This window comes from Brachypodium distachyon, chromosome 4, assembly GCF_000005505.3.
Source record: "Brachypodium distachyon strain Bd21 chromosome 4, Brachypodium_distachyon_v3.0, whole genome shotgun sequence".
Taxonomy (NCBI): Eukaryota; Viridiplantae; Streptophyta; class Magnoliopsida; order Poales; family Poaceae; genus Brachypodium; species Brachypodium distachyon.
Window position 1 is genome coordinate 1,405,486 of NC_016134.3, and position 27,094 is coordinate 1,432,579.

General features: G+C 48.0%; 5 protein-coding genes, 2 long non-coding RNA genes and 1 pseudogene across 10 annotated transcripts; 4 read left to right on the forward strand and 4 right to left on the reverse strand.

The window, feature by feature from the left end:
* Nucleotides 1-768: 768 nt before the first annotated feature.
* On the forward strand, nt 769-5,227 carry LOC100821870 (YTH domain-containing family protein 2). The gene is made up of 9 exons (XM_003579111.4): nt 769-1,014; nt 1,104-1,247; nt 1,396-1,558; nt 1,666-1,733; nt 2,469-3,011; nt 3,231-3,821; nt 3,906-4,118; nt 4,475-4,621; nt 4,742-5,227. The coding sequence occupies exons 2-9, from the start codon at nt 1,131-1,133 to the stop codon at nt 4,868-4,870; spliced, it is 1,971 nt and encodes a 656-aa protein (XP_003579159.1). The 5' UTR covers nt 769-1,014; nt 1,104-1,130; the 3' UTR covers nt 4,871-5,227.
* A 780-nt stretch (nt 5,228-6,007) lies between these two features.
* Nucleotides 6,008-10,297, forward strand: LOC100830776 (C-factor). 4 transcript variants are annotated; one of them, XM_014903272.2, is made up of 7 exons: nt 6,008-6,301; nt 6,476-6,628; nt 6,730-6,823; nt 6,920-7,002; nt 7,128-7,281; nt 7,469-7,731; nt 10,056-10,297. In XM_014903272.2, the coding sequence occupies exons 1-6, from the start codon at nt 6,173-6,175 to the stop codon at nt 7,699-7,701; spliced, it is 846 nt and encodes a 281-aa protein (XP_014758758.1). In that variant the 5' UTR covers nt 6,008-6,172; the 3' UTR covers nt 7,702-7,731; nt 10,056-10,297. The 4 variants fall into 4 exon arrangements, with proteins under 4 accessions (XP_014758758.1, XP_024310599.1, XP_010237045.1 ...); XM_024454831.1 differs by lacking the exon at nt 10,056-10,297 and adding an exon at nt 7,957-8,138; XM_010238743.3 differs by having other exon boundaries at nt 6,009-6,301; nt 10,052-10,297.
* On the reverse strand, nt 8,151-14,276 carry LOC104584831 (LEAF RUST 10 DISEASE-RESISTANCE LOCUS RECEPTOR-LIKE PROTEIN KINASE-like 2.4). Its single transcript, XM_014903271.2, has 4 exons — nt 13,505-14,276; nt 10,488-13,396; nt 9,777-9,809; nt 8,151-9,434 (listed from the first exon to the last, which is right to left on the reverse strand). Exons 2-4 carry the CDS (start codon nt 11,359-11,361, stop codon nt 8,380-8,382), a joined length of 1,962 nt encoding a protein of 653 aa, XP_014758757.1. The 5' UTR covers nt 11,362-13,396; nt 13,505-14,276; the 3' UTR covers nt 8,151-8,379.
* Nucleotides 14,277-14,301: 25 nt separating this feature from the next.
* On the forward strand, nt 14,302-16,473 carry LOC100822491 (annotated as a pseudogene).
* A 63-nt stretch (nt 16,474-16,536) lies between these two features.
* On the reverse strand, nt 16,537-17,292 carry LOC112268746. The gene is made up of 3 exons (XR_002960169.1): nt 17,260-17,292; nt 17,074-17,145; nt 16,537-16,907 (listed from the first exon to the last, which is right to left on the reverse strand). It is a non-coding gene; the product is annotated as an uncharacterized LOC112268746 (long non-coding RNA).
* Nucleotides 17,293-17,321: 29 nt separating this feature from the next.
* On the reverse strand, nt 17,322-21,356 carry LOC100822803 (L-type lectin-domain containing receptor kinase IX.1). Its single transcript, XM_003579113.4, has 3 exons — nt 20,169-21,356; nt 18,474-19,022; nt 17,322-18,295 (listed from the first exon to the last, which is right to left on the reverse strand). The coding sequence occupies exons 1-3, from the start codon at nt 21,008-21,010 to the stop codon at nt 17,662-17,664; spliced, it is 2,025 nt and encodes a 674-aa protein (XP_003579161.1). The 5' UTR covers nt 21,011-21,356; the 3' UTR covers nt 17,322-17,661.
* A 1,362-nt stretch (nt 21,357-22,718) lies between these two features.
* On the reverse strand, nt 22,719-26,741 carry LOC106866816. Its single transcript, XR_001407697.2, has 2 exons — nt 26,548-26,741; nt 22,719-23,260 (listed from the first exon to the last, which is right to left on the reverse strand). It is a non-coding gene; the product is annotated as an uncharacterized LOC106866816 (long non-coding RNA).
* LOC104584357 (L-type lectin-domain containing receptor kinase IX.1) lies at nt 23,515-26,062 on the forward strand. The gene is given in 3 exon segments (XM_014902708.2): nt 23,515-23,762; nt 23,853-25,810; nt 25,813-26,062. Coding segments are annotated over 3 exon segments (2,181 nt in total). The 5' UTR covers nt 23,515-23,658; the 3' UTR covers nt 25,932-26,062.
* Nucleotides 26,742-27,094: the final 353 nt, after the last annotated feature.

Below are 27,094 nucleotides of genomic sequence, written 5' to 3' on the forward strand. Positions count from 1 at the left end.
GCGAGAAGCATACAAAAGATCAAAGCCCCCCGACGTTCGTGCTTATCCGGACGCCAAGAAAGCGGCACCCGGCCCATGCCCACCAACCGTTTACATAAACTTTCTCGGTGTCCGCGAATTTACAAGATCTCTCCCCCCCCCCCAACCCCCCACCCACACGCACAAATTTTAGGCCCCCTTTTGATTCAAAGAAATTTCAAAAGATTTTTGGAGAATTTCAAATCCTCAAGAATTTTTTTAACGTGGTTCGTTTGATTCAAAGGATGACAAATCATAGGAAATTTTTCTTAGAATCATTTCTACTGGGTTTTGTAGGAAAAATTCCATCCAATCCAACCTCATTGTAAGAATCCTATATTTTTCATGTGCACAATCAAATATCATCTAATTCCTGTAGTATTGATGATGACATGTCACTTTGATCCTATATTTTCCCTATTCCTGCGTTTTGAAAATCTTGTGAATCAAAGACGCCCTTGCAAGGTTGGACTTGGAGCCTGGCTAGCTAGTCCAAAAATATAAGAACAAAATTTTTATTGGACTAGAAAAATATAAGAACACCTTTTTTTATCGAACTCAAAAAAATAAGAACACTATTTTTTTGACCAAAAATATAAGAACAACAGAGCAAGAGAGCTTTCTTCAAGCGGCTAACCGCTTCCAGTCTCTTTCCAGAACCTGCACGCGCAAGGTTATTGGGCCGGGGCCCATTTATGTCTCTCCCTTTCTCCTTCTGGCCCATCTCGCCGCCGAGCGCCCCAGACCCCTCCTCTCCCCTCCCCCGTCCCTCGTCTTCCTCCTCGCGCGACCGCCGCCACTCAAATCCTTCCTCAGCCGCCACCCCTCCCCCCCTCCTTCTTCTTCCTCACCCACCTCGCGCCGCCAACCGCCGGTCCGATTCTCTCGCGCCCTCACGACCGTTTCTCCTCCTCCACCACCACACCACGAACCGACTCCTCTGTTCATCTCCCCGTTTCATCTCCCCCCAATTCGTAACCGAGGCGAAAAATCAAGGTGCCCTACTGCCCGTGGTTACAGTGGTACATGCTTGTTCCGACTTGAGGTTTCTGAAACACCCCACCGGTTTCTGTCTGTAATTGTAGCCGCCGCCGCCGCCGCCGCCTTCCGGGATGCCGTACGGATCTGCGAACGCCGGTGCCGTGCTGCCGGGCGCGGAGCTTCACGCGGACATGCAGAATCTGACCCTGGAGGGGAACAAGGAAGGCTCCGATGCGGTGGCCAACAAGGTATTCTAGTCTTCCGCTCTTGTTCCTTTGCCGCTATGTGATAATAATCGCATGCTTCTATAATTGTCCATGTTATGATTGTGTGTGCTTCTTGGAGGAGGAGAAGTGGCTGAACACGCCTGAAACCATTCCTTTTCGGTAACTGCAGGCTTCCGGGTTGCCATACGGGTCTGCCAGCAACGGCAACTCGTCACAGAGCGTGGAGCCTCACGTGGACAGGTCCATAACGCCCTTGCTACAGGAGGCCATGGATCCTAACTTTTTCTATCAGCCCAATGGATACCCCTCACCGGCCTATTACTACCCTAGCGGTATGTTTAGGCTTCGGCTATTTTTAGATGAGTAGATAGATTCGTTTTTTGGAATCATCTATTTTTGGATGTCTGGAGTCATTAACTTTATGTATCCTGCTGCTCAGGTTATGATGGCTCAACCAACGAGTGGGACTCTAGTTATGCTGGCCATGAAGGGATGGAGGTTCCCCAGGTGTGTTGACATTCTTATTGTCGTTGCAGTGTGCTATGTAGTCTGAACAAAATTAGCGAACCAGGTGTAATAACTGTTAAGTACTCCCTCCGTTTCTAAATACTTGTCATGGTTTTAGTGCAACTTTGCACTAAAACCACGACAACTATATATGAACAGAGGGAGTATATCATACTTTCTCTTCATATCAGATCGTCTTTTTGGATAGATGGTTAGTTGCTATATCTTTACGTGGTATTAGAGCTGAGGTCTTGGGTTTAAGTCTCAGTCCCCGCATTTTTCCAATTATTATCCACACCCATGTTGGGCGTTAGGGGAGTTATTGTTTATTTCCACATCCATGTCCGATGTGAAGGGGGGTGTTAAGTTTATCATACCTCCTCTACCTATCAGATCGGTCTTTAGGGATAGATGGTTGGTTGCTAGGGACGAGGGTGACTGAATTCTCAGTAGAAAACAGGTTGTGGTGGCAATCGCACAAGTTAAACCGTTTGCTCCTCTATGCTAACGCACATGCCAGGGAACTTGGGGCTTTGAGTTCATGTCTCCCGGCATTTATTTATTTCTGTTCTTTACAAAGCGTTATGATCCATCTAAAGAGTAGATTATGTGCATGTGGATATAGCAAATGTGCTTGTACATACTGAATTTGGAAATGGGCGAATTGCTCTTTTTTACTCGTGTGCCATGTAAGTTATGAAATTGATTAATTCTGTCATTGGATCAATGTTGCAGAATGTGTATGGCGACATGTACCATGGATATGGTTATGCTCCCTATGGTCCATATCCTTCAGGTTCTCCTGTTCCAACCGTTGGGCACGACGGACAGTCATATGGCACACAACATTATCAGTACCCTACTCAATATTATCAACAGCCAGCTCAAACCAATGCGGTGCATGGTGTTAATGGTGCAAATTCGCCGTCTGAGTTGCGTCCAGTTACCACTCACCAGGCACGAGCTCCGGTAGCTTCAGCAAAAGCAAATAATGGGACTGCTAGCGGGATTGCAAATGCTAATACCAGTTCACTATCACGCAAGCAAACTCACCAAAATGTATCAGTGACTAACAATGTTCCATATGGAAGAGGCCCTTCGCAAGGTGGACCTTCTGCTAGCAACTTTGGTCACAACGGTCTCCGTTCTCCAGTTCAGTGGTATGATGCACCAGTCTACTCTAATGGGCATCAGAGATCCACTGCCAGTTCCACATCTTATGGTTCTAATTCGTCTTCAGCGAAAAATCAGAGCCACCGTCCAACAACAAACCTCATGGTATGTTCTGTGATCTATTCAATTTCTTGTTATTGTGTTTCTTAGCTTTCCTCAGTATTGTACTGTCCTGCATAATTATTCTGATCATGCTATACTGGTTCAAAGTTTATCTTCACATATCATTTGAGATCTTACACACATCACAACATGATAAATTTCATGTTTGAGCTGTGCTTTGTCCTTTAATAAAGCTTACTGTTAGTTTCAATGTGTTTCCAGGGTATGCGTACGCAGATGCCTTCATCTGGGGTGGGTCTGACCTCTCCTAGTTATCCTAGTAGGGCATACCCTGATAGCAGATTGTACGGGCAATATGGCCATTATGGGAACACACTGAAAGCTGGACTTGGTTTTGGATCTAATGTGTATAACTCGAGAAATAATGGACAGTGGGGAGTTGTGGACACCGCCAAATACAAGCCTAGAAGCCGGGCACCTTTTGGGTTCGGCAGTGAGAATCAAGATGGCTTCACTGAGCTTAACAGAGGACCAAGGTCTGGTGGGTTCAGGCACCAAAAGCCATTTGGGCCTACTGTCACTATTGCTGTGAAGGGCCAGGCCCTCCCTTCTGTTGGGAAACAAGAGAATTGTGTTCTTCCAGATAAGAGCCAATTTAACCAGGAAAGTTTTCCTGCAACATATAGGGATGCCAAGTTTTTCGTTATCAAATCTTACAGTGAGGATGATGTGCACAAGAGTATCAAATATAATGTATGGGCAAGCACTCCTAATGGAAATAAGAAGCTGGATTCTGGATACCGAGAAGCTCAGGAGAAATCCAGTGAATGTCCTGTGTTCTTGTTTTTCTCTGTACGTATGGTGCTATTGTATTATACTGTACATTCCTCATTTAGCATCTTCGATTCTCTATTGACCTTAAGCTTGGTCTTTTAGGTAAACACAAGTGGTCAATTTGTCGGTGTTGCCGAAATGGTTGGTCCTGTTGACTTTGACAAGACAGTAGATTATTGGCAACAAGACAAGTGGAATGGCTGCTTCTCAATCAAGTGGCACATTGTCAAGGATATTCCCAACAACATTTTGAAGCATATTACGCTGGACAACAATGACAATAAGCCTGTGACCAACAGCCGTGACACACAAGAGGTAAACTTGCTGAAAACTACCGTCGATAACTGCTTATTAAGTGATAAGTTTTATGATGAGGCTGTGGCCACTTGAATTACTACTAAAAGATCCTATGTTACTGTATATAATCATGTACTCCCTCCGTCCCAAATTTACTGACATGGATTTGTATAAGAATCTATTGGGCTGATAGAAAAAGTTAGGGCGTATTATATCCTTATAAAGTGTTAAGGTTTTAATAAAATATATACTGAGGTTATATACAGTAACATAGGATCCATTTATGTAATGCTTGCTTGCCAGTACGATGTTTTCAGTAGCCTCTAAGCGTGTTACTCAACACACTACCCTGATTGTCTCCCTTAATGCTGCAGGTTAAGCTTGAGCAAGGTCTTCAAATGCTCAAAATTTTCAAGGACCATAGTAGCAAGACCTCAATTTTGGATGATTTTGCATTTTACGAGAACCGACAGAAGTTGATGCAGGAAAAAAGAGCAAAGCAACAACTGCTTCAAGGCCAGGCAAGTACAATATCCTCGTTAGAGCGAACTGCGGTACAGTTTTAGGAATTTCATGCGTATCAGTTTAAGGTGATTGATATAGGTCCTGATGCCTGCTTGTCATGATTCGACATTGTCCAGGGCTGCGACGAGAAGGAGAAGAATGCACTTAATGGGAGCTCTGCAGTACAAAAACAGACATTGAACGAGGGGGTGGTGCTGACCGCTCCCAAACCTGCAGTTGAAAGCGGTGCTGCGAATGGCAATTAGACCAATATATTTCTTACGCTTATTGCTGTAACATGCAGTCTATACTCTGCCGTTTTGCAGTATCTGCAAAACGAATGCGGGGAAACTAAATTTGCGAGGGACTTCTATTTCTAGGTCGTGTGACTGGTTTTTGGTGTCATTGCTGTCAGGTTTAGGTTTCTTATATGCTTTATGGCCTCGGGTGTTTGCATAACCCTTTCAATATTTTTCCTTAGTATATTTTCAGCTATTGTTATTGTTAAGCTAAGCAGCCAAATTCTGGTAATCTGAACGACAGAATTAAGATCATAGTTTTTTCAAGTGTTGTAGTAGTGGAAAAGAGTAATAAGAACGACGAACTCTTTGGTATTTTGGTTACTTGCGGAGTATATTCATGTTAATACCTCGCTGGAAATCTTTTGGTTACTTGCGGCGTGTATTCATGTTAATCCCTTGCTGGAAATCTCGTGCCTGTGAAGGTTGTTTTCTGGCATTTCCAATATCAGAAACTGAGGGGAGACAACACTTTGACAAGAATTTAGGACCGGAGAAAATATATTGGTAAAATATATACTGTTCTGATGAAACTAAACTAATTTAGAGTCATACACTACCTCCGTTCCTGATGAAGTCTAACCACCCCTTATTAGATAAATTCTTCGATGAAAACAAAAATTACAAACAATCCTTGGAGAAAAACGACGTTGATCGTGTTCGTAATGCCTACATATGATTATATGCTCGATCCTCTTTCTTCAGCAAGAACAGATGATTAGATTAGAGATCACATGCAGTTAATAATTTTGTTGGGACTGCTCCACGACGCAAACATGGGTCAACAGAGCTTATTATTTATACCAATACAAAAGATTTAACACCTTGTTTATATAACCATACGAGCATACGAGGATGTACAATGCAAGGTGTTAAAGATGTAAGGTGTTTAAGATAGTTTTACAAAATTACGAATGCTTATTTCTGTACTAGAGGTGTCTAATTAAGCACCTGTCTCACAGAACACAAACACTAGTGCTTACGGATTTATTTTGTGCAAGCATCTCCGGTCAGCCTGCATTAACATGCTGATTATCGAATCTGAGTCTTTTATAAAGGGCGTTTAGTACAATACTAGTATTGAGAAGACAGGCTTGCGTGACTACGTGTGCCTTGGTCCAGCCGCGCAAATCCCGTTGCGTTCGCCATTAATGCAACCCAGCCCAACCGTGTGAGAAGGTGGGGAGGAAGGAAGACGACGCCATTAGGCCCATTACGCGCCCGGCGGCGACAGAAGACAGGGAGAGGGTGCCGGCGACGGCGGCGGCGATGCGCGCGAACCCGCTCCTCAGATCGGCAATGGCGACGGCGGCCAGGGCGTTCTCCTCCTCCACCGGCCCCGTCGGCGGCGGCGTGTCCATGGTGCAGGGCGCGTCCCGGGGCATCGGGCTCGAGTTCGTGAGTGCCCGCCCTAGCCCAACCCCCAATCCCAATCCCACCTCCTCTTCCTTCTATCCCCATTCCGTTTGCACATCGCCGCTCCCCCCGTCCCCAAATTTCCGGTCCCGCCGCACCCGCGTCCAGCTCCGGTCCGGCCTGAGTTTCTGACGAGCCCGTGATTGTCTGCCGCAGGTGAGGCAGCTGCTGCGGCGGAGCAACCATGGCCGCGTCGTCGCGACGTGCCGCGCCCCGGAGTCGGCGGCCGAGCTCCAGGAGCTGAGGCGGGAGCACGCGCGGCGCCTCACCGTGCTGCCGCTCGACGTCACCGACGAGACCACCATACAGGTCCGTACCAATGGATTAAGACAACTTCTCCTGCTTCCTGGAGACGACCGTGCTTGCTTAGGTTCCTGGAAACCCTCCTAATTTCTCTCTCAGCGTTGCAGGCTGCCGCGGCCTCAATTGGGGAGACCCACGGATCTCTTGAACTGCTGATCAATGCCGCCGGCATCCTTTCGATCCCAGATGTTATACATCCAGGTCTGATTCCCAGTTTGCTGTTTGCATTCCGTTGGTCACGGGCGTTTATTGCGTGTTATCTGAAAGTAACCAGGTTGCATTGATCTCATGTTGCAGAGACCTCACTGAGCAAAGTTGAGAAGTCATCCCTGCTACTGGCATATGAAGTGAATGCTGTCGGTCCTATTCTAGTGATCAAGGTAGAGATCCCATCCCTTCATTCCTCCTCCCAATTGTGTCGGCACTGCTCTAGCCCGTGCGACCCAATGTCTGAATCGATACTTCATTGTGCTGCAATGTCTGAATTGACATTTCTTTTGGTCAGCACATGCGTCCATTCCTGAAGATCGGTGCCAGTTCGGAAACAGGGAGAGGTTTCTCGTTGGTTGCAAATATGAGCGCCAGGGTTGGCTCGATAGGAGACAATGGTCTGGGAGGCTGGCATTCGTACAGAGCTTCCAAAACAGCACTGAACCAATGTATGTCAACAGCAGATGCACGTTCCATTCAGATTTTACTACCCTGTTATTCATACTAATCTTGTCACCATTATAGTTTCCCTCATTCAATGTTTTGTGTACTTTATCCAAAACAAACTAGTCATCAGACAGTTATCTACCTCTTTTTCTTGGTTTTCTAAAACGCATGCATTGTATGTTTTTGCAGTGACAAAGACTGCATCGGTTGAGTTGGGCAAGAAGGACAACATTGCCTGCATTTTGCTGCACCCGGGAACAGTTGACACTGACCTCTCACGGCCATTCCAAAGAAATGTAGCCAAGGATAAGCTCTTCACTAGAGAGTTCTCTGTACAGAAGCTCCTGTCCATTATGGACAATGCCAAGAAGAGCGACAACGGGAAATTCTTCGCTTGGGATGGTCAAGAAATCCCTTGGTGACTACGATGTCTGATATGAGAAGCACGTGAAGTAATTCCCTTTTCCTCATCATTTTTAAGTTTTAACTATTTGAAGATTATGCGAATAAGAGGTTTGTGACTGTGTAAAAGTCAATCTAGTTTCCTAAAAGATGTACAAGCACCTGCTAAGCACTGGTGCCTACTAAAGTATTGATGCTACAAAATTGACACCCCATCAACCCTACTACTGATAAATTGCCTGTGTTGCTACATCCTGGAACTTCCACCTTGACAGGCTCACGGTGCCACCTCCCTAGTCAGCTAGTCCAATGCCTGCTGCACTAATTGCAATCTCATCGTTCTCCATCACTGTACTTGTTGCATCCTCCGTATGGATTTGTTGACTGGTAAAAAAAATTATAGTGCCCTTTTGTAAGTTGAACATTACCCAGTAGGAATCAAACAGTATTTGAAACCTGAGCCAACCACTGAATCTGTAATGGATTTATCAAATTCTTGGTACAACTACACAAAAGAGTGCCAGTACTCGGTATTATAGTCACAAAGTGTAATATGGTCAACCCCGGTCAACAATTTCATGGGTTCCCCACCACTTGCTGACAATTTACAACATTTAATGGAAGTCTTGCATTCTGCAACCTACTTGCGGTTGTGCAATACTGGAAGTGGACAACATTCAATAGATTCATTCTGATGACTATAAACTTAAGAGCACTTGTGGCGGCAATTCCAGGCCATTTGTGCTCCCTTCTAGCATCTCGACGACTCTAGTCATTGTTGGCCGATTGCTAGCACTTAATTGTATACACCACAACGCAACAACTATCATCTTCCTTACAATCTCCGTGATATTGCCATCAATCTCAGAAGCACTGATACAGTATTCATCTAAATTTTTATAAATCCACTGTGGAAAATATTGGGTGCTACATTCACTGTCTGCATTGATATTCTTATCCCTTGCCCCAACCATCTCAAGAACCATCATTCCATAACTGTACACATCAGACTTGCTACTCACTGCTCCAAATTGCTTTGAATAGACCTCGGGTGCAATATATCCTATTGTTCCTCTTGCGTCACCAATGGAGATAGCACTTTCTTTATTGGGGCACAGTTTGGCCAGCCCAAAATCAGATATCTTAGGACAGAAATCCTGATCCAATAGAATGTTGTGGGGTTTGATATCAAAATGCACGATGCGAATATTACATCCACGGTGAAGATATTCAAGTCCTCGAGCAATACCAACCGCTATATCAAATAATTTCTCCCAACTTATAGTATTTTCAGCTTTAGAGTGGCATTTGAAAGCATACCTTTCTAGCGAACCATTAGGCATATAGTCATAGATTAGTGCCCTCTTGGATCCTTCCAAGCAAAATCCTAAGAGGGTAACAACATTGACATGAGAGGTTCTGCTGATGCTGGCTACCTCATTAATGAATTCCTCTACATCAGCCTTGGAGTCCTTAAGCATCTTGACTGCTATCTGACGACCACCGGAAAGGTCTCCTCTGTAAACAACACCAAATCCACCTTGGCCTAACTTTTCAGCAAAATTTCTCGTCATTCTTTTCACTTGTGAGTAAGTGTATCTTTTCGAATGTATTGCTGCATGCTTCTGTAGGAAGGACTCAATTCTTGGTGTTTCCTTCGACTTCTTTCTTGACCTGTATCTCTTGCAGCCCAGCAAACATGAAAATAGAAGTAGGCATAGCACAAGTATGCTCGAGGTGCTTGCTATTATACCTGCATAGACAATTTGGAGGGGAAAATGAATACAAAGGGGAATCAACTTATTACTTATATCATCTACTATTAAATTGAGGTTAGGTGGACTATGTCTGCTACTACCTAACCAAAAACAATGAAGCATAAATATGGAAGCATGCAATTTGTAGTGCCACACGAGAAAGAAATGCATTTCAAGTTACTGACAACTCTCACTTTGACATAACTACCATATTCTGTATTCCAAGAGGACAGATTTATTGTTCTTTCCATCATGAATTCCAAATTTAATTCGGTAAAAAGTGACCACAAAAAGGAAGATGCAAAACATTCATAATAGGGCTGAGAGATATTTCTTACATATTTTTCTTGTCTTCTTCATGAGTCCAGCACCTGCAAAAATTAGAGCACGAGTGTTCATGAGTAGTTGCAAGATGCATTTAGTGACATTATATGAGCATTTATAAGCATCATACTTGTCATTTAATTTTTGCTTAGGAGAAATCCCTAAATGCTTATGTACTTTCCAGTATGTTATTTCTTTCTTGATTTTTTTATGAATTTTCTATCGTTTTATGGTGTTTTAATATTTATTACTAATTAATTACCTTTTCTGTACTATCCTTATCCCCTAGCTAGTCGATGGTGAATTGTACACCAAAGAAGAGTAGTCTCTTCCCTGCTCCAAAAACGAAAAAGAAGAAGAAAAGTGTGGTATGTGAGTTCTGCAGACTACTGCAAGTAACATAGGACATACACAGTTAATGTCATCTGCACAATGATCAGATCATGTTTTTCGTATAGGAGATCCCTGAATATTTTGTTTGATCCTACATGAATTATCTAGTACTACCATTTTTTGGTATCCTTTCCTTGATGAATTATCACGTCTTCCATGCTATCGTAATTCCCTAGCCAAAGAGCCATAATATATGTATATGCTTCTTCTATGGAAGTGCTGTTGACATCAAAGAAAGAGTAGTCTGGAAAAAGGCAGAAGACCAAGTCTAGAGATATCTGAATTTTGACGACGTGTTTGCAGAATTGCAGGAGAGGGAAGAGACTAATTACCACAGTTCGGATTGCGCATCCGTCCATCGGAGCATAAGCAGCCCAGGAATCCGCCGGTAGCACGATCGTAGGTGCACTGTCCATTTGAAAGCTCGCACTGGTGGCAAGCCATGTCGCCTTTCGGGCCTATCCAGTTCAGCTGGAACCCCTGCTTCAGCACCTGCCCGTATCCACCGCTCCCCAGCCGGGAATAGTACTCCGGTCTGAAGAGCTCATCTCCCAGCACAGGTAGCACATACACCTCCTTGCACGCCTGGATAAGCCAGTCCCCCTCTGGTGTGTCGAGCTGCGGCACAAGGAACGCCGGCGAAGGCCCTTCCTCGAAGCTGCTGCAGTTGATTGGGATGATGCCCACCGGCCATGGGACGGCGGCCGGGACGGCGGGCGTGAAGGTGGACGTGAAGGCGCAGTCGTAGAAGAACGACAGGTAGTCGATGGCTAACTGCAAGGTGTAGGTCGTCTCGAAGGAGTTGACAGGTGGGAAGGTCACGTTTCGCCGGACCCTGGGGCAGAAGTCGGCGTCGGCAAGGCTGATGGTCATGTTGCCGTAGTTGATGGCCAGCACGGTGTAGTTGCTGCCCCCACCGAGCTGCAGCGTGGCGGTGGCGGTGCCGCGCTGGTCGCAGATGATGGCCATGTCCGGGTAGCCGCAGTAGTGCTGGGAGTGGGAGTAGGCCATAGCGTCGAGCACCTTGGACTGGTTGGAGAGGTAGAAAGGGTAGCGGATGTCGACGTTGTCGCCGCACTTGAAGGACTTGTGGCACATGCTGGGGCTGCTCGAGTACACGGCGCCGGCAGCGGCCGTCGGCTTGCCACCGGAGACCGCGAGCCAGGCGGCGACGAGGAGGAGCAAGCGGTGGTAGAGCTGCGGCATAGCTAAATCAACTGGCCGAGGAGCTATAGCAGAAGCGCAGGAGGCATGGCGGGGGACCTCATTACTGTAGTTATAGGACTTCTATGCGTGCGCCTTTGGAGTCCTTTGTGTTCTTTGGTGTCCCACCCACCCCTTGACGATTCATCTAGAACAATCAGTTGCCATTCAAACGCTCCACGCACGCACGGAACGCCGCCGGGCTTCGGCAGCAGCGGGGCTTTGTCCCTCTGGTTCCGCACGTTGGTGTCGGCACGGCGTCGTTGGTGCCCTTTTCGCGGCGGTGCCTGGCGGCGGCTCAGCTTTGGCAGCGGCGGCCTGTTCATGGTTCTTGGCTGCTTGGCTCCCCGGGGGGCTGGATCCCGACGAGGCAAGTGAGGCGGACAAGGGTCCATCGGGTGGCGCGTCTTTCCCGGCGTCCTCCTGCTTGAAGCTTAACCTTAGATCACTAGATCAGTCTGCACCCATATTGGCGTGAGAACAGCACGTTTCAGATGCCAGTTGAGCTCCCAGTCTGGACCAACTCTCTAAAGGGGAACAGAGCTTTCATTAATCAGGCATCAAATCGTCTTGGATCAGGGTTCTTATACAACGGGCGGGACATCGCCCAGAAGCAAATGATTACATGAAACAGTTTTCCCCAGCATAGCTAAAGCATGAGTTCTGAGAACGACGAACAAAAGCCATCAGAAGAGCTTTCCCCAGCACATCATGTTGTAGCGCCGTGAAGTGAGATGAGAGAGATTTCTGATGCCCTGACACAAACAGTTAGTGACCGTTTGACAGTCGCTTTCCAGAGTAGTTTCAGTCGTTCTAGCAGCCCTACTGACGCGCAGTCCTTGGACACAAGCAGATAATTCAGCCTCCTCAGCAGAACGGCAGTTAATTTGCCCCCAAGCAGATAAGTCAATGTCTAGAATGTTGAATTTGCTAACGCTGGGTGACCGAGAAGAGATGGGCTCCTACAACACGCAACTGTAAGCGTTGTCCAAACTCCAAACTGCATGTATACAGGCAAAACTCTGTGTGATAATTTCGGCGTCCTCACCAAAGTCACGTCAACGGCCGGCAACGACACCGATGGTAGCCAGTACCACGTCAACCTCTACAACATACTAGTATATCATAACATCTCCTACGAGTCTGGCCTGGAATGGTCTATGGAACGTTGAATTTGTTAACGCTGAGTTGACCGAGAAGCTAGAGATGCCTAAAACACGCAAAGTGCTGTAGTATGGTCCACAAGCTGTATATACAGACATGTCGGCACTAATACCGCTTCGCATCACATGTACTGCATTATTAACTGGTGAAAAAATAACTCGACCAACCGGCCTAGCATCAAATGTACCGTATTATTCTAGCCAAGAGGTCTATAACCCCTAATTCTGTTGTGTATAAGATCTAAAATAAAAGAAAACCTAAAATGTTCACATCAATCTGACTCAGCTAGAGTTTGGTGGCGCAAGACAGACGATCCAGGCTGCCAGGCAGACGCAAAGAAGATTTATAATGAGATCATGCATATATTTGGTGCAATTTTTATTTATGTACAGTAACGTAGCCCAGCATTCATTATCGGAGTAGCTGCTAAGTTATACTACTATATTCATACCTGTTCCTTAATTGACCACCATGTCATTAATAATAAAGTCTATAGTAACCCTAGGCAACCTTGACTAATTGGCTCCGTGATGGATATAAAATGCTGAGTGTAGGCCATGGGCATGACCTAGCAGATGTGCCCATGACAAAAAAAAGAGAGGTAAATTCTAATATCCACCGTTGATTCACATCAAGATTTTGGGTGCCTTATTCATTTTCCTAATTTTTTCAGGAAACACGGTACAGACGCAGACGCTCACAAGCACGCACACACACTCATCCCTATGAACGCACGCACGCACGCACACCCTACCTTATGAGCACCTCCGAGAGACTGGTCCGGCATATCATCTTGAGATTGACGAAGTCACGACAGGCACCTCGTAGTTGACGGGTACGTCACTCCCACTGAAAGCACAACGCCGGTTAGGTCCTGAAATAAATCCAAGGAAATACGAGCACCCACGTTAAATCAGAGACTTGAACCTGGGCGGGCTGATTCACCCCAAGCAACCAAGCTGAGAAGCGGAGGTAGTAGTACCTAGCGTCGCCAGCATATTTTGGTGCCAAAACGGGAATAAGTAAAAGTAACAGCCTTGGCATGTGCTATCATGCATCCTTTGACAGGCATGCAAAGAGTTAACAGTAAACAGGAGAAATTTCAGGTACTTGCGTTATAAATGTCAAATCAATGGATCATTTTCTTTGACAAGACATCTGCAAGCACGGCGTCAACATATAGATCTACCGGAGGACTTCTTTGCGCCCGCCTTGGGAGTCCTTGTCTTCTTCTGCATTATAGAATTACAATCTTATTAGAATGTTTAATAGATCCACTGACGAAGTCGTTGCTCCCGTTGTACAAAGTTGAAATCGCTGGCCATCATCGCTTGAAGCTGACATTAGATCAGTAGATCAGGGCCTCCACCTATGCTGGTTCTTCTGAAGACCAGCCAAAATAATGCTCAGCCAGCGACTGAATACAGGAAAGGACATTAGTAGGATGATCTTTGCACCTAAAAACAAGCTTTGTTTCTTGTTTTTCATATATTGCCTAGATGAAGTAGTAACCCCAACAGAAACTACACTACGCTCTGAACTAGAGTATTGAATAATTAAATATTGCATAATTGATCCATCAAAACGTGAAACGAACGGCAATTGAAGGCACGCTTATTTTGAATGAATTCTGATACTGACAAACATATATCACAATACCTCCAACAACTCTGGTCTTGAATGTCTAGAATGTTGAATTTGCTAACGCTGAGTTGACCGACAAGAGATGATGGCTCCTACAAAGACGCAAAGCACTGTAGCGTGCTCCAAACTGCATATATACAGGTAAAACCTTGTTAAGGGGCGTCATAGTTTCCGTGTCGCTGACCATAAGTCACAGCAATTGGCCATGGCTCCACCTCCTCCACCCCTTCTTCTTCTGTTACTGCTGGCCGTCGTCGCCACACGCTGTGCCGTCGCACGTGTTTTCTATGGTGACGACGTCGATGACGGCGGCAGAAAAACTGCCCTGAGGCCATTGGTGATCTCGTGCTCAACGGCCGGCAACTACACCGATGGCAGCCAGTACCACGTGAACCTCTACAACCTCCTCTCGGCCATCCCCATGACCGCCGCCAACAACGGTGGCTTCTTCAACGGCACGTCCGGGGCGGCAGGCGATCAGGTCTTCGGCCTCTTCATGTGCTACACTGGCAACTCTGACAGCGAGTGCGTCGACTGCCTAACCCGCGCACCCGAGGGGATCATGCAGCTGTGCCCACATAGCCGGAAGGTTCGCGCACTGTACAACGCCTGCACCCTCCGGTATTCTGACGAGCCCTTCTTCTCCGTTGCCGACCTCACGATCGTATACCCCGAGCAACGAACCACCCCATTGGGAAACTTGTACGACAGCGTACTAGTAGGGAACGTCGTTGACACGACCGGCATGAGCAGCACGAGGTTCGAGCTGGTTCATCAGCTCACAGCAAGGGCCAGCCAATCGGCGATGCGTATTGCTGAGGACAACCAGCAGTTCACTGACACACAATGGGTGGGGGCGGTGGCGCAATGCACGAGGGACCTGCCACCGAGCGAGTGCACGCGCTGCCTCTCCTACTACACCGATCAGCTACCGCGGCTGTTCCCGAACAACAGCGGCGGCGCAATCAAGGGGTACAGCTGCTACCTGGGTTACACCCTCCTACGGCGACATCTGGAGTGGTACCGGGATCTGGAGCGGAATCGTATGTGGGAGCAGGAGAGGGCATCCTCAAAACGTAGAAAACGACGACAACTTGTGCATATCATTGTTGGGGTTGTCGTCGGCACCGTTGCACTCGTGCTTTGTCTGATCGGTTTGTCGGTTTTCTTCCTATCATATCGGCAGCGAAGGCGGAATGCCACAGCCGTGAGATCAGAGCTGGAACAACCGTTGAAAGACTCTGCCTACTTCCGTGGCAAAAGCGTCGATCAAGACGAGCTCGAGCAAGGTATCGGGCCCCGACGATTCACGTACGACGAGCTCGTGCTCGCCACCGATGGCTTCTCCGACGAGCACAAGCTGGGAGAAGGAGGCTTCGGGTCCGTCTACCGAGGTTTCCTGGCCGACGCAAACCTTCACATTGCCGTGAAGCAAGTGTCCAAGAGCTCCCGCCAGGGCTGGAAGGAGTTCGTCTCCGAGGTGAGGATCATCAGCCGACTCCGCCACCAGAACCTTGTGCAGCTCCTTGGGTGGTTCCATGGTGGCGACGATGACCTCCTGCTCGTCTACGAGCTGATGCCCCACGGCAGCCTCGACTCCCATCTCTAGAAGCCAGGCCACGTACTGCCTTGGCCGGTGAGGTACGAGGTTGTGCTCGGTCTCGGCTCCGCGCTATCATACCTGCACGAGGAGACAGAGCAGCGCGTGGTGCATAGGGACATCAAGCCAAGCAACGTGATGCTGGATGCGTCCTTGAACCCGAAGCTCGGCGACTTCGGGCTTGCAAGGCTCATCGTCGGCGATGGCCAGGGATCATGCACGACGAACGTGGCCGGGACGCTTGGGTACATGGACCCAAAATGCGTGCTCGACGCCTCGGCCTGTGTCGAGTCTGACGTGTACAGCTTCGGTGTCGTCCTGCTCGAGATCGCCTGCGGCAGGCGTCCGGCGGTCGACGATGGTGATGGAGCTGTCATCCACCTGGTGCAGTGGGCCTGGAAGTCTTATGGTGGAGGAGCCATCCTAGAGGCGGCCGATGCCCAGTTGGACGGGGAGTTTGATGGGCAAGAGATGGAGCGTGTGCTGGTGGTGGGGCTCTGGTGCAGTCACCCTGACCGCAGCATGAGGCCATCGATCAGGCATGCTGTTGGTGTGCTGCGGTTTGAGGCGCCGCTGCCGATCTCCCACAGAAGATGCCCATCGCGACATATGTGCTGGCTGAGGATTCTTTCGGTTCTATGGGGGGCAGCAGTGGTGGTAGTGACGCTGGCACGACTCATTCTGCAGCTCGAGACAAACTTGATTAGGGGACTACTACATAGCTGATCTGGGTCTTTTATGATTATTTCAGGAAAGGGTACGAATAGATGTACCAATAAGAACTCTTTATGTATAACATTGAACGGAACCAATCTCTAACAACATCATTGTTGAGAGAAAATAATAAGAATGTCCTACTATGTGCATTTTAAAATGTACAATCGACTGATTTCTGTTTCCCTTGCTAGCTGGACAGGGACCTAGTCATTTTTGGTGAATCCAAAGAACATTTCATGAAAGGACATTCGGTACAGAAAGCAACTAGGGGACTACTGAGAGAAATACTGGGAAACTAAATTAAAAGATGGAGTTTGATTACGCTTTCTAAAAAGGATATGTGCGCTCCTTATTAAATTGCAGAGACGTGAAAGCAGAATCACCCCCAAAATGTCCAAATCCATGGTGTCTAAATTCATGCTGCCTGGTTTGACAAAAACGCAAACAGTTGGCGTGCAAGACCAACAACAGACCATAACTGAACAAAGAGATTGGGTGTGTGTTGCTGTGGTGAGACTGATGAGTTGCTATAGCAGACAAAAGAAGGGAAATCAAGAGAGGGACAGGACGAGACGACGAGGACAACTCACTTGATTTGAACCTTCTCCTCTGCGACTCATCGCTCACGATGCTGCGTGCGAAGCCGTCGCCAACCCCTCCCGCTGGACACCAAGAGAGAGAGAGAGAGGACGGGATCAGCGCAGGGATGGGCACGAGTACTCGGGGAAGAGGATTTGGGGGAGAAGAATCGAGAAGGGCAGTAGGGCACCATTTACCATTGCCGGCCAACGCGAGCATGAGTTGGCCGAAATTGGTAGGAAAAATAAACTAAAGTCGGTAAGAACTAAGAAGTCATTGGCTTGCCAAATTATTGGCTACAATCCAAACAAAGACCAAAGTTTTGATCATGATCAAAAATTTGGTAAGGTGGGTTTTGGGCCTTTTGGCTAGACTCCAAACACACCCAAATGTATGCTCAGCTAGAATTGTTACAATATCAGCAATTTGGAGAGAGAGAGAGAGAAGCCTCATATAGGTTTCACAATCAAAATGAAAATTCAAAAATCTCAGTGAAGCTGAAATGGCTAAATATCAACAATTTGGAGAAAAGGCCAGGCCTCATAGGTGGAATATGAGGCTCCGTCCCAGAGAAAAATAATTATTCCCTTTGATCATCCTCATCGGCCGCCAACACTGCTCATGACCATTGTTCGAGAACCCAAAGAATTAGTTGGTGGCCCGTAGGTTGCAACTGGCATCCTCGCCGGGAGGCTTGGCAATGGCGCTTCACACCGTAGCACGTTCATGGCTTGCCTGATGGAGGGCCGTAGGCTGCGATCGGGGTGCGCGCACCAGAGTCCAACGATCATCACACGTTCCATCTCCCGACCTTCAATACCGCCGCGGCTCAGGCGCTTGTCGGCGGTGTCAAGGATCGCTCCTCCGCCGTAAAAATCCCATACCCACTGCACCAAGTGGACGACCTCCTCGTCTCTAGTAACTACCGCGGGACGGCGGCCACTGGTGATCTCGAGGAGGACAACACCGAAGCTGTAGACATCTGACTCGACGCTTGTCCTGCCAGCGAGCACGCACTCCAGGTCAATATACCCCATCGTGCCAGCTATGCCTGTTGTGTGTGACCTTCGACCGTCGTTGATGAGCCTGGCGAGCCCGAAGTCGCCGAGCTTGGCAGTGAACAAGGCATCCAACATGATGTTGCTTGGCTTGATGTCCCTATGCACCACACGCTGCTCTGTGTCTTCGTGCAGATACAGGAGCGCGGAACCTAGACCGAGCACTATCTCATACCTGGAGATTATATCATATAAGAATAAGCTGGAGATGGGAGGAAGATGGCAGAAATCAATTTGCTGATGTATATCTTTATTTTTATGAGGATGTCAATTTAGAAAAATTTAAATGGGCAGACTACACTCAATTTTTGTTATATAAAGAATCAGTGCTCTGAGTTTAGAAAATTACATACCTTACAGACCATGCCAACACGCTATCTGTTGCGTACAGATGGGTGTCGAGGCTGCCATTGTGCATCAGATCGTATACAAGGAGCAACTCGTCGTCGCCATGACACCAACCAATGAGTTGCACAAGGTTTCGGTGCCTGAGCCGGCTGATGATCCTCACTTCTGAGACAAACTCTTTCCAGCCCTGTCGAGAGGTCTCGGACACCCTCTTGACAGCCAATTCACGGTTCATGCCACCGTGGAATCCTCGGTACACGGACCCGAAGCCTCCTTTACCAAGCACCCCGTCGTCGCAGAATTTGTTGGTAGCGGCAGCAAGTTCATGGTAGGAAAATCGCCGAGGGCCGGTGGTTCCTTGGTCGAGCTCATTATCCCCTAGTTCGTCGTGGTATACGGTCGCCTCTCTTGATAGTCGTCTCACCGTCTTCCTAGCATTGCGCATTTTCCGACAGCGCAAGAGGAAGCAAGCCACGATGGTGATAGAAACCAGGAAAACGATGACAGACAGGCTGGCCGCCGGCAGGAGGATCCGCCGGGGCGATATTGAGACACTGCGCAAATCTCCACATCATCCATGAAATGAAAGATGGAAATAATGTCAGACAGCAAAGTTGTGCTACGGTTACAACTTAAAGCAAGAAATAAAAGTTGAGAGTTGAGACACAACCTGAATGCCTAATCGTACATCAGTTCTCTCTAGCAAACCAAGCCAATTAGTGAGCAATAATATTTTGATGTGAACTAACTTGACGTTATTGATCAAATAGGTAAATTTAGATCTATCTCGTTTTTTTTGTAAAGAAAACATGAATACCTCCCGGCCCAATTTCCATGAAGTATGCACCTCTTGCCTTCTTACTTAGGGCGCAGTTATTCCTGTAGATTCTTCTGCCTTCTCATATTTGCATTTTTATTTCATTTTTGCCGTGTAGATACTAACTTTCAAGAATTTTCCAATACAAACTTGTATTGAGTATAAAGATTCAACGAAGTTCCACGGGCCGTTTCGTTCCGGGGAGGGATATGCAACATTTTGATTTGTGTGGAGTAGGTTTGGCGTGTAATATAGAACCTATATGTGGGCTAATTTTGGGCTCAATAGTCAATAGTACTGCCCACTTTCTACTATAAGGCATACTTCTTTTTTCTCTATAATACCAAATAAATATACTAGCAGGTGTGCCCGCGCGTTGCTGCGGGTCAACAAAATCACAAACTATTTATTTTTATTTTCTGTGTACGCAACTCATTGCGCCGTCGAGGTCGGCATGCGGGTGTGGTGGCGTCGGTCGTAAGACGGAGTAGGAGAAATTGTGAAAAAAATTGAAGGAAAAAAAAATAGGCAATGACATATTGGTTGTAATTTTAACGAAGTTAACCTACGGTGGCGACCGTACCATCACCACCAACTCTAATTTAATATATTGGTATAGATATTGTGAACATATATTTCATGGTTAATCTATTGGTATTGGTTTGGTATTGTTGATGTTGAAATTTTTCCAATAAATTTGATCAAACTTTTAAAAGTTTGACTTGGGACAAATACCATATGCCTTATAGCATGGAAATTAGTGAGTATGACTCTGCTTCAACTGATGATACACGACATAAATAATTGTTAGATCTCCAAAATGAATTTTGCTTTCACCAAATGTGAGTTTCTTCAACAAAAAATATATTGTTGCCCGGCTCACCTCGGAGGTACGTAGCATCCGTCGCGGGCGAAGAAGCCGTCGCCGTCCAACCCCGCCTCGCACGCGCACCGGTGACCCGCCGTCCCGCCCGGCGTCCGCACGTCGGTGCACGTCGCGTTCGCCGCGCAACGCCCCGCGGCGGCGCACGTGCCGTTGAGCCACCATCCCAGCTCCGCCACGCCGAACTCCAGCGAGCCCCCGGCCCCCTGATCCTCCGCGTCCATGTAGACCGCTGACGTCAGCACGCCGTCACACTTGGTCTTCTCCGCCTTCCCCCAGTCCAGGAACGTCTCCGCCGTGGCGTTCTGCGCGGCGGAAGCGACGCACGCCATGCTGGCGGCGGCGGCGGACGTGTCGTTGCCTATGCCGCACTGCGCTGTGCGGAGGAGCCTGGTCATGACCCCGGCGGGCACGCTGCAGGCGGAGGCGTTGCGCGGCGCGCGGCACTCGCCCCCGCCCCCGCGGAGGAAGAGCCCCGTGCGGGCGGACACGCCGTAGTTGGGGCCGGAGAGCGCGGCCCTGGCTTCCTGGACGGTGCGGTCGCAGGACGACTGGAGGGAGACGACGACGGTGGAGGCGGAGGAGTTGAAGGAGACGACGCTGCATAGGGTCGTCGCCGCCGTTGACGTCGTGTCGTTTCCTCTGGGAAGGGGGAACAGCATCGGGGTGCTGCTGGCGCCGTCGCAGGAGAGCGGGATCGGGCAGCCGGAGGAGAACCCGAAAGGGTAAGGGACCTTCCTGTCGCCGCACTCGCGGTTGCACCGGCCGTCGTCATCGGCAGAGAAGGTTTCATGGGGCAGCGAGAAAACGAGGAAGAAGAGGAGGAGGACGGTACTGTCCATATTCGACCCCGCGGTGTCTGCGAGAAGAAGAAGACGAGCCACGTAAAGTGTGGAGGAAGATCGAGCTAGGTGAGAATTGCTCTGGGCTGTAGCCACGGATTTTTACAAGGATTTTTCCAAGCTACCACGGCCGCCGGCTGTAACCGGGCGTCCTTGTCAGAACTCACAAGTCCACAACAAGTGGCTTTGGGTCTTTTGGACTGAAAAGAGCTGATGGGGTGGGTAGCCTCGCCACAAAGGACGGATCAAGATTTCATCGGAAACGAACGGAAAATTAAGTAGCCCGCTGCACCACCAACAGACTAGCCCTCTCTTGTTTAAATCTCTGCCAAGGCACAAACCAAGTTCTGTCGTGATCACAATCAGACAATTCAAGGCAGCTAGCTAGCATTGGCGCTTAATCAGTGAGATAGTAACCATTTTCTTCATCGATCTTTGCAATGCACCGAATATTTGCTTAATTATGGCCGGTTTGATTGCGAGGCCAGTGTCGAGTCCGATGCGTATAGCTTCGGGCTTCGGCGTCATCCTTCTTGGTGATGGAGCTTTCGTCCACCTGGTGCAGTGGGCATGTAATTCGTATATGGCGGAGGAGCAATCCTAGAGGTGGAGAACCAACAACGGATGTTTGCCCCTGCTCTGACAAAACCACAAACAGTTGGTGTGCAAGAATAACAGACGGTATATTAACGAGGGGATTATACGCACAGCACAGGTGCGCGGCGAAGCAGAAGGAGCGGAGACAGAAGAAACCAACCTGAGATGAGAGCCAAGCAAAATCAAGGGCTCCTTTTCTTCGGATTTACACGATCGACGGCTGGATTGGTTGATTCGTAGGTGATGTTTTGGCGGGAACGTCGTTGCCGTTCGGTTTATTTCCAATGTTTAAAAGCCTATTGTTTTGGTTTTGGGACAGGGTCATAATAAGGTCAGAACAAGGAAACATTAATCAAATTCGGCTGTTATTTAGATGGGTGTGGCTATTTCTAAGTCGCCTGTTCTTTAAGAAATGAGCCTTAAATATCAGTGATTAAAATTTGAGGGTCATTCTCATTTTCTCATCACTCACTTGCTATCGTTGGATTAATATCCAAATATCCAATGGCTAACCTCTCGATTGATCTCTAACTTAAAAAATGACCGCTTATCAATAGCAAAACCGTTAGATGTTTAGTTTTGTCCTAACTCAAACTTTTTTAAAAATCTGACTGAGTTTATAAAAACATATATCAACATCTACAACTCTAAATTAGTTTAATTAAAACCATCAAGATGTATATTTTTCATGGCGTACTAATTTGATATTGCAGATATTAGTAATTTTTTCTACAAAGTGGATAAAACTTTAAAATTTTGAAAAATTATGACAAATTCAGAACATCTTACATTTATGAATTGAGGTAACACCTACCATTGCCAGAGTATTTGGGGTGCCAAAACGGGAATAAGTAACACCTTGACATGTACCGTCATGCATTCTTTTAACGGGCATGCAGAGGCGACGACCTGGCACTTGCTCCAGTGATTGTCATTTATAAATAGCTAGTGTGATCTATCGTATTTGACGGGTCAAGAGAGGTCAAATTCACCAAGCCAAACAGGAGACTTAATTTGGTTGATTCGGTTCTGCCTCTCCAAGCAGAAGAAATTTCAGGTAATTGCAGACATAATCTGGCCAGGGACAATGAGACACACCAAGACGCGTACCTTAACATTGGTGCAGGTAATACATAAACCCGTATGAATAGGACGTAAACCAAGATTAGAATCACTTGCAGAAACAACTTCGGTTCAGTCGATAATAATTCTTTTATGTTTGCATTACAAAGTGTCAAATCAACGGATAATTTATTCTTTGAGAATGGATCCTTGGAGCACGGCGACGCGTGCCAGTTACTATCTTGACCGACCTTCCAGTTGACCTTGCCGTGCGTGCACCGTTTCAGTAATGAAACTTATTACAGTATTGGATGGATGCCGACATATCTATATCTACAGGAGGACTTCTTTGCGTGCACCTTTGTAGTCTTTCAGTCTTTGTCTTCTTTTGCATTTATAGAATTAGAATTTTTACAAAGTTGAAACCGGTGGCCATCCTCGCTTGAAGCTTTAGCATTGGATCAGTAGATCAGCCTCCACCCATCCTGGCGTGAGAACAGAACCTTTTCGGATGCCAGTTGAGCTCCCAGTCGTGCGACCTCTCTGTGCGCCTTCTTCTGAAGCCCAGCCCAAAGAATGTTCATGCGGCAACTGAATAGAGGAAATGACATTAGCACTTTAGTAGCTTCATTTCTTGCTTTTCATGCATACTGGCTAGATAAAAGAATGCGACCCCAACAGAAACTACACTACGCTCTGAACTAGAGTAGTGAAGAATTTAAATATTGCATAACTGATCCATCGAAACATGAATGGAACGACAATTGAAGGCACACAGTACTATATATGCTCCTTTCAAGTCTGGTCTCTTGAATATCTATGGAATTTTTGTATGTGCTAACGCTGAGTTGACCGAGAAGAAATGGCTCCAACAAAGACGCAAATTGCTGTGGCGTGGTCCAAAATCCAAACTGTATATATACAGGTAAAACCGTGTTAAGGGGTGTGATAGTATCGGTGTCGCTCACTGGAGGTCCCAGCAATTGGCCATGGTTCCACCTCCCCCACGCCTTCTCCTTCTGCTACACCTGGCCCTCGTCGCCATGCACTGCTCCGGTCTTGAAAACCGGTATAGTTCTAGGAACTATCGACGGTTCGAATCCCTCTCTCTCCTTTTGCTTATTGAATACGTTTGTTTCTTTCATTTATTTTTCTTTATTCTGTCCCTTTATCTTTCATTCAGAAAAAGGAATGAATGGCTTGGCGCACGTGTTGCTTACGACGACGTCCAGGATGGCGGAGGCGAGACCACCCTGCGGCCATCGGTGATCTCGTGCTCAACGGCCGGCAACTACACCGACGGCAGCCAGTACCACGTGAACCTCTACAACCTCCTGTCGGCCATCCCCAGGGCCGCTGCCAAGAACGGCGGCTTCTTCAACGGCACCTTCGGTGAGGGCGGCGACAAGGTCTTCGGCCTCATCATGTGCTATGCCGGCAAATACGACCACGACTTTAACACCGAGTGCCTGGACTGCCTCAACCGCGCACCCGAGGGGACCATGCAGTTGTGCCAGCACAGCCGGAAAGTTCGCGCCCTCTACAACGCCTGCACTGTCCGGTACTCCGACGAGCCCTTCTTCTCCGTTGCAGACATCACCATAGCATACCACGTGAAACGAACCCCTGACCAATCTGGGAATATTCGAACCGTACTAGCTGGGCAAGTAGTCGACATTGTCGGCATGAGACGAACGAGGTTAGAGCTGATTCGTGGGCTCACGCCAAGGGCCGCCCAAGCGACCGAGCGGACCGCCGGAGGCACAACACAGTTCATTGACGGACAACAGATGCAGGCGGACGTACAGTGCACAAGGGACCTGCCGGCGAGCGAGTGCATGCGTTGCCTCTCCTACTACACCGATCAGCTGCCACGATTGTTTCCGAACAACAGCCGTGGCGTCATCAAGGGTTACAGCTGCTACCTGAGTTACATCATCGTCGTCGACAAGCCATATACAATTGAACTGGGGTCGCCTCTGTGGAAGCAGGAGCGGGAGTGGGAGTGGGAGCGGGAGCGGGAGATGGCATCCTCAGAGCGCAGAAAACAAAGACGAACTGTGCTTATCATTGCTGGGGTTGTCGCCGGCACCGTGGCGCTCGTGCTTTGTCTGGTCGGCATGTTGGTTTGCTTCCTGTTGTACCGGCGTCAAAGACAGAAGGCCACAGCCACGAGATCAGAGCTGGAACAACCGCTGAAAGACACTGCCTACTTCCGTGGCAAAAGCGTCGATGAAGACGAGCTCGAGCAAGGGACTGGGCCCCGAAGATTCAGTTACGATGAGCTCGTCCTTGCCACCGATGGCTTCTCCGATGGGAATAAGCTGGGAGAAGGAGGCTTCGGGTCAGTATACCGAGGTTTCCTCGCCGACGTGAACCTTCACATCGCCGTGAAGCAAGTGTCCAAGAGCTCCCGCCAGGGGTGGAAGGAGTTCGTCTCCGAGGTGAGGATCATCAGCCGGCTCCGGCACCGGAACCTTGTGCAGCTTCTTGGGTGGTTCCATAGCGGAGATGATGACCTCCTGCTCGTATACGAGCTGATGCCCAACGGCAGCCTCGATGGCCACCTCCACAAGCCAGGCCACCTGCTGCCATGGCCGGCGAGGTACGAGGTCATGCTCGGGCTCGGCTCCGTGTTGTTATATCTGCACGAGGAGACAGAGCAACGCGTGGTGCACAGGGACATCAAGCCTAGCAATGTGATGCTGGACGCGTCCTTCAATGCCAAGCTAGGCGACTTCGGGCTCGCAAGGCTCATCGTTGGTGACGGTCGAGGCTCATGCACGACTGGCGCGGCCGGGACGCTTGGGTACATGGACCCGAAGTGCGTGTTTGAGGCCACGGCCAGTGTCGAGTCCGACGTGTACAGCTTCGGTGTCGTGCTGCTCGAGATCGCCTGCGGCAGACGTCCGGCGGTCGACGATGGTGATGGAGCTGTCATCCACCTGGTGCAGTGGGCCTGGAAGTCTTATGGTGGAGGAGCCATCCTAGAGGCGGCTGATGCCCAGTTGGACGGGGAGTTTGATGGGCAAGAGATGGAGCGTGTGCTGGTGGTGGGGCTCTGGTGCAGTCACCCTGACCGCAGCATGAGGCCATCGATCAGGCATGCTGTTGGTGTGCTGCGGTTTGAGGCGCCGCTGCCGATCTCCCACAGAAGATGCCCATCGCGACATATGTGCTGGCTGAGGATTCTTTCGGTTCTGTGGGGGGCAGTAGTGATGCTGGAACGACTCATTCCGCAGCTCGAGTCAAATTTGATTAGGGGACTACTGCATCACTGATATGTGCCTTTTATGATTATTTCGGTAATGGGTACGAATATGTACCAAGAAGAACTCTTTATATATACAATTAAACTGAATCAAGCTCTAACAATATCATTGTTGCGGGAAATTAGTAAAATGTTCTACCGTGTATAATTTAAAATAAAATTTCACGTATAATCGTCTGTTTTCTGTTTCCCTTGCTAGCTGGACAGAGACCTAGTCATTTTTGGTGAATTCAAAGAACATTTCATGAAAAGACATTCGGAACAGAAAGCAACTAGGGGACTACTGAGAGAAATACTGGGAAACTAAATTAAAAGATGGAGGTTGATTACGCTTTCTAAAAAGGACATGTGTGCTCCTAATTAAATTGCAGAGACGCAAAAGAAGAATCACCCCCAAATCCTTGGTGTATAAATTCACGCAAACAGTTGGCGTGCAAGACCAACAACAGACCATATCTGCACAAAGAGATTGGGGTATGTTGGTGTGGTGAGACTAATGAGATGGTAGCAGGAGTGAGTAAAGGAGATTCACCTGTGGAGCACTCGGATGCAGACAAAAGAAGGGAAATCAAGAGAGGGACAGAACGAGACGAGGGGGACAACTCACTTGATTTTGAACCTTCTCCTCTGCGACTCGTCACTCACGATGCTGCGTGCGAAGCCGTCGCCAACCCCTCCCGCTGGACACCAAGAGAGAGAGAGAGAGGACGGGATCAGCGCAGGGATGGGCACGAGTACTCGGGGAAGAGGATTTGGGGGAGAAGAATCGAGAAGGGCAGTAGGGCACCATTTACCATTGCCGGCCAACGCGAGCCAGTGGATGGGAGCAAATCAAACCGAACGGCTGGTTTCCTTTAGAGTCGCATCTATGTATGTGATCCGTTGGATCTGCACGATCGACGGCTAAACCTGGACGTTGTTTCGGGGGTGATGATATTTGGCGGCGGCTATCATTTTGGGTGTGTTTGGTTTATGTCCAACTCTTTCCAACATTTGGCTAGCAATTTATTTTGATGAAAACGGCCCATGAGTTGCCCAAATTGGGAAGAAAAATAAACTAGAGTCGGTAAGAACTAAGAAGTCATTGGTTTGTCAAATTATTGGCTATAATCCAAACAAAGACCAAAGTTTTGATCATGATCAAAAATTTGGTA

Excerpts from the sequence above, each read along its gene's own strand:
- LOC100821870 (XM_003579111.4), top strand. The coding sequence starts at position 1,131 with ATGCCGTACGGATCTGCGAACGCCGGTGCCGTGCTGCCGGGCGCGGAG. Across the intron at positions 1,734-2,468 it reads AAGGGATGGAGGTTCCCCAG|AATGTGTATGGCGACATGTA; the intron begins GTGTGTTGACAT and ends TCAATGTTGCAG. Across the intron at positions 3,012-3,230 it reads GTCCAACAACAAACCTCATG|GGTATGCGTACGCAGATGCC; the intron begins GTATGTTCTGTG and ends ATGTGTTTCCAG.
- LOC100830776 (XM_014903272.2), top strand. The coding sequence starts at position 6,173 with ATGCGCGCGAACCCGCTCCTCAGATCGGCAATGGCGACGGCGGCCAGG. Across the intron at positions 6,302-6,475 it reads GGGGCATCGGGCTCGAGTTC|GTGAGGCAGCTGCTGCGGCG; the intron begins GTGAGTGCCCGC and ends TGTCTGCCGCAG. Across the intron at positions 6,824-6,919 it reads CCCAGATGTTATACATCCAG|AGACCTCACTGAGCAAAGTT; the intron begins GTCTGATTCCCA and ends CTCATGTTGCAG.
- LOC104584831 (XM_014903271.2), bottom strand. The coding sequence starts at position 11,361 with ATGCCGCAGCTCTACCACCGCTTGCTCCTCCTCGTCGCCGCCTGGCTC. Across the intron at positions 9,810-10,487 it reads GATGCGCAATCCGAACTGTG|GTGCTGGACTCATGAAGAAG; the intron begins GTAATTAGTCTC and ends TAATTTTTGCAG. Across the intron at positions 9,435-9,776 it reads GAAGAAGACAAGAAAAATAT|GTATAATAGCAAGCACCTCG; the intron begins GTAAGAAATATC and ends TTGTCTATGCAG.
- LOC100822803 (XM_003579113.4), bottom strand. The coding sequence starts at position 21,010 with ATGGACAGTACCGTCCTCCTCCTCTTCTTCCTCGTTTTCTCGCTGCCC. Across the intron at positions 19,023-20,168 it reads GGATGCTACGTACCTCCGAG|TGTCTCAATATCGCCCCGGC; the intron begins GTGAGCCGGGCA and ends AGATTTGCGCAG. Across the intron at positions 18,296-18,473 it reads GTGTTGGCATGGTCTGTAAG|GTATGAGATAGTGCTCGGTC; the intron begins GTATGTAATTTT and ends TATAATCTCCAG.